This window comes from Budorcas taxicolor, chromosome 21, assembly GCF_023091745.1.
Source record: "Budorcas taxicolor isolate Tak-1 chromosome 21, Takin1.1, whole genome shotgun sequence".
NCBI lineage: Eukaryota > Metazoa > Chordata > Mammalia > Artiodactyla > Bovidae > Budorcas > Budorcas taxicolor.
Genome location: NC_068930.1, coordinates 45,855,495 through 45,865,719, shown reverse-complemented (window position 1 = coordinate 45,865,719; position 10,225 = coordinate 45,855,495). Strand labels below are relative to the sequence as shown.

Sequence of the window (10,225 nt, the reverse complement as noted above, 5' to 3'; positions counted from 1 at the left end):
ATAATATGGATGTATGCAGATTTCATTTTTTTCAACGTTTGGAAACTTACGCGTTCTGAGATGAAAAATGTGTCTTAAAAAGGTATGCAGGGAAGAGAACCACTGGGTCCTTAAACTCTTTCAAAAGTATCCACTGAGCGTCTTCTACCGAGTTGTACGTTGGGGTACACGTAAAGATTGTAGAGACAGAGCTGTGAAGCCCGCACATCCGGGTCACCGGAGAGCCAGGCAAAGGCCCCGCCCTCCTGGAGGCGGGGCCACGAGCGACCTGGATGATCCTCCTTCTCGTGGCGCCCCGCCCCATCCTCCCTGAGCGCTGCGGGCCGCCGTGTGCTGCGCGAGGCCGGAACCTGTGGGGTATCCACGCAGCTTGAGCCATGGCTGACAGTGGCAGAACGCCTCAGGCCCGGGCTCTCCTGCAGCAGTGCCTGCACGCCCGGCTGCAAGTACGCCCGGCCGAGGGGGACGTCGAGGCCGAATGGGTGGAGGTAACGTTGGCCCCGCAGCTCTGGTCATCCTGTGGCGCGCAGGGGCGGTTCTCACCGCGCTGTCCCGGTGATTCGTACCCCGTTCTCACTCCGACCCAGCCTCCTGGCGCCTGGCAGGTGGTGCGGTCGGCGCTGGACTCCTGGCCCGTCCTCCCAATGCTGCCGTTAGTGCCTGCCTGGCCTCGCCTTTCTCCTCAGTCTTGCATCACTGGCCCCGGCCCCTTCTCCCTCGGATTCCCAGAGGAGATTAAGAGGGACCACGGGAATTTGAACTTCCTCTCAAACGATCTACGTGAGCTCGGTGTACTTTAGGCCTAGTAGTCTCAGACCTCTTGCTTCAAAAGAGCAAAAAGCCTTGTCACTCCCGGCGCCTTGCTGGGGCTGCTGGTGACTTGTGGTGGTCTGGTTCGAGCTTCTAGGTTAGACTTGTTGCAAACGCTGAAGATCTGTTTTAACTTGTACTCCAGATCCCGTCGAATTCCGTCTTATGTTGGGTGCAGCTAGGTGTTAGCACAGTAATGAGATTGCCCATGAAACTTCCTTTCTCAAGAAACTTTAAAATTTATTTCACACTAGGAACAAAGACCACTGCTTTAAAAGGTGCACTGTTATCAAACTCATTTCCTCCAAAGAATTTTAAACATTTAAGCCAAATGTCCTTCGACTTGAATATTTGCCTTTTTAAGACAGCCTGCCCATATGCAAAATTCCATGCAAAAACATGTTCTTGGAGGCCCTGACTTATTTTTGGAGTAAGCTGAAATGAAGGGAGGTCTTCCCTGGTGGCTCAATGGTAAAGAACTCGCCTACCAATGCAGGAGATGTAAGATTTGCAAATTCGATCCCTGGGTGGAGAAGATCCCTTGGAGGAGGGCATGGCAACCCCCTCCAGTATTCTTGCCTGCAAAATGGCATGGACAGAGGAGCCTGATGGGCTGCCGTCCATGGCGTCTCACAGAGTCGGGCACCACTGAAGTGACTTAGCAGGACCACTCGCAGAAGGGGAAAAACACAATAATAATAATTAAAACTTTTGAAGGTACTGGGAAACTTAAATGGATCATTTCATTTACTCATCTGCTGAATTCCATCCCAGATCTAGCACTCTGTAACACAATCTTAGTTATTATTTTAAATACAACACATAGACCGTATGTGGATGACTATTATTACATCACAATCTGTTACCCTCTGGTAGTTTTGAAATACTGAATATTTATAAGCATAAACATTCCTGTATTTTTGCCCTCCCTTTTTCTTTCTCAAAAATTCATTTGTTGTTTCTTTTGTTATGGCCTTTTAAAAATTTATCTCACTTACTTTGAAATTTTATTCTTTCTTTTTGGCCATCCTCTCCAAAGAGTTGCCTATTTTTATATTTGCTTCAGGGGATTATAAATCCCAAACTATTAATCATTTAGATTTCTTCCATGCCTCTTTATGTTTTTATATGCTTCATGTCACATCTCCTTATGCAAAATCAAATAGTTTATTGCAGCCTGCCAAACTATCAGTGTGTTTATAAACTTTAAAAGTTATTTTAAAGCTTTCTCTTCCACTCCCACACATGGTTAAATTAGTATAAAGAGTTGACAAGTAATTAGAGAGTAAATACTTTCCTCTTTCTCAAGCACCCTCCATTCTGTTAACAGAATTTTTTAAAAGCTTTCTTTTTTAATTGTCAAAAAGATTTGAAGGTTACTTTGCATATTCTTGGTTTCATTCATTTAGATCTTTGCTCTCACAGTAATGTTTTTTTTTCCTGGGAGACATGAACTTTTTTAACCTACAGTGAGAATTATCTGGACTTCTGTATATATTTGAAATGCTCTGTTTATACCAAAAGAAGCTATAAGGAAAGTGATTCTGTTTTGAAGAGGGGAATTTGTAGGTCACAATTTAAGAGCTATTGTTGTGATAAACTAAAAGAAAATACCTTAATGAAGAGTGGTATGTGGTGAGTGATAAGAACAGACATTTATTCATGCCAGTAATTAGACGCTTAAATCTGATGTTGTTTAGTTATTAAGTCATGTCAGACTCTTACAACCCCATGGACTGTAACCCACCAGGCTCTTCTGTCCAAGGGACTTTTCAGGCAAGAAGCCTGGAGTGGGTTGCCATTTCCTTCTCCAAAGAATCTTCCCAACCCAGGGATTGAACCGGAGTCTACTCTGAGCTTCCCCTCATAATATGTGTCCAAATATGAATGTGCTTGAAAAATTTTGCCCTGTGCCAAAACAATCCCAGGAGAGAGGGCTGTGACAGTGGTGCAGGTATCTGAATCATTCCACCTGCCACCTCCTTACTATGGGTGTGCACTGGAGGCACTTGCTTGTTCCAAGAGCACTATTTAATTTTTTTTTTTTTTTTTTTTGATGGGAGGGATGAAGCTATTTTACTGAGGAGCTTTGGGAGAGGGTCAAAAGGCTGATAGAACAATGAGATATGTCTTCCTTCTCCCCAGCTTCACCTTAGTCCTCTGAAAGACAATCACACTTGTAGAAGGTTACTTCCTATCCAGATAGATCAGGTGTGAATGCAGAGCTGTGTTTATATTTATTGAGAAGACTATTTAGATAACACATAGAGCCTATAAGATAAAGTTGAACTTAAATGCACTCAACAGAGCCCCTATCATGTACAAAACAGTCTATGAAGTGCTTTGGGAGTTAAGATGTAAAATAAATTGTGTTTCAGTCCTTAAATTTCTTTTCACGTACTTAATAAGCAATTATATAGTTCTTACTATGAACCAGGCACTGTTCTAAGTACTCTACAGATATTAACTCCTTTAATCTTCATAATAGCTCTTGGACTCAAAAGGTTAATTTACAAAATAAAAAATTTAATGATTCACTTTGCAGCAAAATGAAAGTCATTTATCAAATGTCTTCTTTCCATATAGTCTCTCTTCTACAAGAACTAAGAAAGAAATGTCCAAGTCATCATATAAAATAAGCTTACATTCCTGATAACAGACAACCTCTTGATGTAGAACTTAATATGAATGTGATTTCCAAGGTTTAATCACTGTGTGTATTTAAAGAATTAACAAAAGTAACAAAAAAAAATAGGACAGAAATTTCTTGGAGTTTATTGCAATAGAATCAGACCCTTACTTATTTTTATTATTTACAAGTAAATGGATTAGTAAGAACAAAGAATGATGATGTCAAAAGACATGTAAGTCACAATGTTGTTTATACATCAGTCATATCTGATATTATGTGAATTCATTTGATGTTGAATGAATAAGCCTCTGCAAAACTGAATGTTTCTAAATCTGTCAGCTTTACTTGAGGAGGGGAAGTCTAGTTCGTAATCCTAATGATTTTGATTAGAGGTTTGAAGGTATAACTTGGGGTCTTCCCTGCTCTTGGCTGTTTGTTTGTTTGTTTGTTTTTTAGGTGCCATCAATTTATTTTTTTAAAGTTCGTTGAGCTCACCAGTTTTGTCTGGATTTTAAAATCACCCAGGGGTCTTACTTCTAGGAATTTACCTTACGAAAACACTTATCTTGACTGTATTTTTAACTTGATTTTTGAAAGAAGTGAGAACTGAGGTGATTGAATATAGAAAAATACTTTATTTTCTCACATATTTAAGAAATCAAGTCTGTTGTAAAAAGTTATTTCTCTTCTGCATTTAACCTCTTACCTATAACAGTTGTAAAATTTTATTCATTTTCCTCTGTATCTCTCTATAGAAGTTTCTGATCTGAGTTTATTGTGGTTTCTCATAGGTTCAAAGAGGATTAGTGATCTACGTGTGCTTTTTCAAGGGAGCTGATAAAGAACTTCTTCCCAAAATGGGTATGTGTTTAGTATTATTTGTTTTATAAGAGTGACAGTGAATAGCAATAGATGAACCAGAAGGGGCAAAGATTGCAATCTTATATTATACAGGTATATAAGTTATAAATGACTTAACTCTGTGTACTGTTGTTGACTTTATTTATTTTCCTGTTCCAAAGCTTAATGTAAGCAAGTGTGGTGGAATTCTTTTAAAATATCTGCAGCTTTTCGGATGGCTGATGGACTGACTGGTTTAGAAGACTGTACAAAAACACACAGAGACAACACAGCAAGATTTAGCCAAGGATACAGAAACTTACGGAAGCAGGATGGCCACACAGAGAGAAACAGATGCTGCATTTCTTAATATAGTTTACCTATCTCTTAGAGGCCCTAACAGGGGCATGTAGGTGACACTGTATATGCAAGATGTGGTTCAAATCTGTGTAAATCAGGCTTATATCATTATTATGGAAAAATTTACATTCTGTAAATTCTTTGTAGGAAATACATATAAATATTCTTGAATCAAGTTTGGTGTCATCATAGTCACACCTCCTCGAGGGGCAGAGAAGACACAGTCAGTGTTCAGGTATCTCTGCAGGCATAATTTACCTGCCTCCATCTTCCCAGTGTTCTAAATAGTGTATACCACTGCACATTCCTTTGATAATTACATAGGTGCAGATATACCAAATCAAACCATATGCTATCTCAAGACAGTATTTGATAGAATAATTATGTCCAAAAAAAAAGCCTGAAATAGTGGAGCTGTCCCTAAAGTTGGGGACAGGTTATCTTTCTCTTCATTAGTAAAGGCAGTACCCATTAGTTGGATTAATAAGAAGGTAGCTCAGATGGTAAAGAATCTGCCTGCAATGCAGGAAACCGAGGTTCGATCCCTGGATCAGGAAGATGCCCTGGAGAAAGCAATGGCTACCCACTTCAGTATTCTTGCCTGAAAATCCCAAGAACAGAGGAGCCTGGCGGGAAGCAGTACATGGGATCACAAAGAGCTGGACATGACTAAGTGACTAACACATACACATAAACTATACAGATGGGTAATTGAAGCAGGCAGAAGTTAATTAACCTAAAAGAGCTTTGAACAGTGGAACTCAAGCGTTAATAGCCCAGTGAAGAACAACTTGAACAAAGGGCTAAAGCTTCTAGAGGAGATTTTATGCTGAGACATCAAACATGTTCGACAACTTTGTCAGAAGTTGAAAACTAGACTTGAGAAGGGCCTGTGATAGGTAAGGATGGAAAGCCAGTAACTGTAATAGTTTGAAATTTGAATCTGGAGGGTAATAGGGAGCTTTAAAGTGTTTAAAGAGAAAATAAAATGAGGTATCTTGTTAGGATGATTGCAGGGATTTAATGCTTAGATATTGGGCATTCTGTCTGTTTCTGCTTTGAATTAAGGCCTTATTGACCTTTAAAAGTATATAGTAGAAATCTTCAAAAACAGGAAGGGCATTTTTTTCATGACTTAACGTTGACTTTCTAAAGTTGTTTTTATATATTCTTAAATGGATCCTAATTATAATAAGGCAAAATGAACCAGCCAAACCCAAGCCACATTTTGTTATGTAGTAGTTAAATCCTGTGTACATACATGTATGTCTTTCTGAGTTTACTTTGAATATGTGCATGAGATTGTGGCCAGTTAAAAGTCTGCCTTAACTCTTCTAGTGGACAGTCTGTAACACAAAGCTTTTATGTATCATGATTCTCAGTAAGGAACTGTGACTCTTAAGAATCACATTCTACTGGTGTGAGTTATAAGCAAAACAAGTCCATCTATTATTGATAAAAGTAGCTTGTACTTCCCTCTATTCCAGGAGGCAAAGTAAGCCAGTGTGACGGGATTCTCCTAAACAGCCCGCCTCATACTTACTACATGGATTCAGATTTTTCCAGTCAAATCATGTACCTCTTGGGAACATAACAACCAGTTACAGCTGTAAAGTCTGAAATAGAAATGTGCATAATCTCCCTCAGTTCATCTTCAGTATAATTGGACAGAGATTCAGGGGCCCTGTCAAAGCTTTGCTTCCCATGTTCATCATTAGAGACACTTGAGTTTCTAAAAAGTGAAAGGGAAATGAAAGTGAAAGTCACTCAGTTGTGTCTGATTCTTTGTGACACCATGGACTGTACTGTCCATGGAATTCTCCAGAGTGGGTAGCCTTTCCCTTCTCCAGGGGATCTTCCTAACCCAGGGATTGAACCCAGGTCTCCCACATCACAGGCACATTCTTTACCAGCTGAGCCCCAAAGGAAGCCCCAAGATGCCATTAATTCATCATCTCATTTTAATTCTACTTACTGACATTTGTATTTGTATTTACTTCTACATGCTGATATTGGTGGCTCAGTGGTGAAGAATCTGCCTGCAATGCAGGAGATACAGGTTCAATCCCTGGGTTGGGGAGATCCCGTGGAGGAGGGCATGGCAACCAACTCCAGTATTCTTGCATGGAGAATCCATGCTCAGAAAAGCCTGGTGGGCTACAGTCCATGGGGTCCCAAAAGAGTCAGATGTGACTTAGCAACTAAGCAACAATAACAACTGATATTTGCGTTATCAATCATCAATGCATGCATACTTACTTGTGTCTGACTCTGCAGTTCTGGACAGACTACTCTGTCTGTGGGATTTTCCAGCAAGAATACTGGAGTAGGTTGCCATTTCCTCCTCCAGGGGCATCTTCCTGACTGGGGAATTGAACCCCCATCTCCTGTGTCTCCTGCGTTGAAGGCAGATTCATTACTGCTTGAGCAATAGGGGAAGCCCATATTTCTATGCCAACAGCACTAATTGAATTCTCAGAGCCAGTAGAGGGAGGTATATGGAAGTATAATAAATTACATTTACCTTTCTGGCCTATTATTTCAAAATTGCCTTCTTAGTCTGTCACTGGCCTGAGGCCTGGATAGCTGGGTAGTGATTTCTGTGGAATGAAATGCTCTGGAGAATTAGAATTTCCTTAAAAGCAATCAATAGGGACTGCTGGCTATATAGCAAAGTCCTATTTATAATAGAGAAAATTAGAAGTATTTTAAAATAGGTATTAGTTAAATGAAAATTGATAGTGCTTAATGCATAGCTTAGAAATTCATTTGGGTGTTCACCTTGGCAGGTTTTTACCAGGTTAATTCCTTGATTTGTAGAGTAAAAGCCTTATTGAATCCTTGCTGATATTTGCTACAGGCTTTCTAAAATTGAAATCATTGATACCTCACCAGAAACCATAGCTTTTCAAGCCTGATTATTCACAAAGGAATGTGAGGTTTCAGTAATTCTTTTACCATTTGTGTACTCTCAGGACTACAAGCAGAAGTCATACCCTTTGTAGAGGTAGAAAGACCCTGAGTTTTATATTAGGCATTTCTTTTGCTTATTGTTTTGAAAACTGGCCAGTGCTGAAATGTAAAAGTTCTCTAAGTTTAGATTTTTTTTTTTAGCTCACATAAATATTTATGGTTATTTTGACACTTCTTACTAGCTGTGAGTGTACTTTCATAAATGGCATAAAAGTAATAATCTCATATTTTCCTGTATGTATGTGAAGATAATGCCAGTAACTGTGCCTTTGGGTTTACTTTTCCAGTTGACAATGAATTTTATTTTGTTTTATTTTTTTTGACAATGAATTTCTGATGATTCTACCTTTCACCTTTATCCTTCTCCCACTGGTGATGTTTGTCTTGATGAAATGATTAGTCTATGTTAATAATGCCTTTGAGGTTATAAAACTACAAAATCAGCTAGTTTGTAACAGAATTGAACCTGGAATCTTTGTTTCAGCTTAGAACTCTAGGCAACTAAGTTTAAAATAATAAATGCACTAAGGTTTTTATTTAATATTCTTTGTTATAAAGCATAATATGTGTGTGGAGGATCTGTCACGGTCTTTTCCAGTAGGATTTGCTTTGAGATATAAAAAGGAACAAAAAGGCAAAGTCTTCTCATATATCCCTCAGGGAAGCAATATTTTTAAGCTCTGGTATATGGTTAATTCTGTAGTCTTTTCTGGATGATTTTATTGCAGGAAGATCTTAACTGCCAAGTCAGATTTAAAACATCACGCCATTTTCTGCTTGAAATCTTCCTTGTTTTTCATGCTTAGATCATTTAGCTTACTGAAGCCATTTTTGAAATCTACATAGAGACTTTGGGTTAAAAGCGTGAGCTGACAAACTGAATTTTCAACATGAAATTTGCTGAGTAGAAGATTGTTGTTTTTCTTCATGTTTGTTTTTTACTTTAAAATGTTTTCCCTTTCTTCCCCACCCAGTTAATACACTGTTAAATGTGAAATTAAGTGAAACAGAAAATGGCAAGCACGTCTCTGTATTGGATCTACCTGGCAACATTCTTATCATCCCTCAAGCCACCCTTGGGGGTAGAGTAAAAGGAAGAAGCATGCAGTATCACTGTAACTCTGGAAAAGAAGAGGGATTAGAACTTTATTCCCAATTTGTGAATCTCTGTAAAAAAGAATTAGCTGCTAATAGCAAGTGTGCTGAAGCTGGGGTTGTCGTGAAACACGGTACTTATGGCAATAGGCAGGTGTTAAAGCTCGACACCAATGGACCATACACACACCTAATTGAGTTTTGAAAGTTTCAACAGCCATAATTAGATTGCCTAGCCCCTTCTTCTTGAGTACACTAATCTGCAGCATTTTTAGATAAAAAAATCCTGGGTTCCATCCACAACTCTGCAACCTCCTAATTGGATGACCTTGCCAGTCACCTAACTGTGGATCTCAGTCACCTTCCATCCCACTTTCCCCTACACTGACACTCAGAAATTTGAAAAATCCTTCTCTTCACTTTATGGTCATTGATAACAACATGGAAGCGTTCCTAGAGAGTTGTATTTAAGCTTTTTGCAGTGAAGCATTTTTATGATCAATAAAAATATGTTTCTTATGCCCTCAAATATGTGTAGTACGTAATAAAAATCACTGTTGGTGTTAAAACTAGGTAAAACCCAGCACAAACCAATTATAATTTTGTCAAATTGGTTTTAATATTTCAGATTTCCGTATTTTGAATAAAAGAATATGCAATTTACTATTCTTCTAATATTGTCTATGAAAATGTAATGCAAAAATGTTATGTGCATTTTAATATTACTTTCCAAGTCTATCCAAGTGCTTTAAGTTATTTTAAGAATCTTTAGTTGACACACTAACAGAGGGTAGGGGACTAAAAGTTGTTTTTGTTTAATATTCTTGGTTAATATTCTGTTTCTCAGTTTTTTACCAAACCTGTGTGTCATATTGTTTGTCTTTGGTTTTTAAAAGTTAGTGTTTAATTAAATTAGTGTTCATAATTTTTAGGAAGTTCTTTTCTTGTTGATTTAGATTGCTATATAATAGGAATAAAAAGGGAAGCTTTCTACTAGAATTACTTGAAACCAAGTTGATTTGTTTATTTCCATTTTATTGACTTAGTGATTTGGACCCAGTGTCATTTTTTCTTTTAGTGTATTTTTGTGTCCTCCCTCCTCAAAATGTATATGTTGACGTTTCCCAAGTCTCCCAATGGTATTTGTAGATGGGGCCTTTGGAAGGTAATCAGGGTTAATAGATCATGAGAGTGGGTGCCCTCATGATGGGATTAGGGTCCTCATAAGAAGAAACACCAGAGAATTTACTCACCCTTTCTCTTCCGGCCATGTGAAGATTCAGTGAGAAGGGGCCCTTTTACTAACAAGGAAGAGAACCTTTACCAGAAACTGACCATGCTGGTGCCCCGATCTTGAACTTCTAGCCTGCAGAGCTATAGGAAAATAAATTTCTGTTGTTTAAGCCACCGTAAGTGTATGGTATTTTGTTCTAACAGCCCAAGCTAAGGCAGTGATATAAATAGCCAGTAAGGTAGGCTTCTCAAAGCCAAGAGAGGAAGATCTGTAAGAAGTTG

The 10,225-nt window shown here is 38.7% G+C and overlaps 1 protein-coding gene across 1 annotated transcript; it reads left to right on the top strand.

The window, feature by feature from the left end:
- The first annotated feature begins 352 nt into the window (after positions 1-352).
- DTD2 (D-aminoacyl-tRNA deacylase 2) lies at positions 353-9,236 on the top strand. Its single transcript, XM_052660015.1, has 3 exons — positions 353-488; positions 4,234-4,303; positions 8,590-9,236. Exons 1-3 carry the CDS (start codon positions 378-380, stop codon positions 8,913-8,915), a joined length of 507 nt encoding a protein of 168 aa, XP_052515975.1. The 5' UTR covers positions 353-377; the 3' UTR covers positions 8,916-9,236.
- The last annotated feature ends 989 nt before the right edge of the window (positions 9,237-10,225 follow it).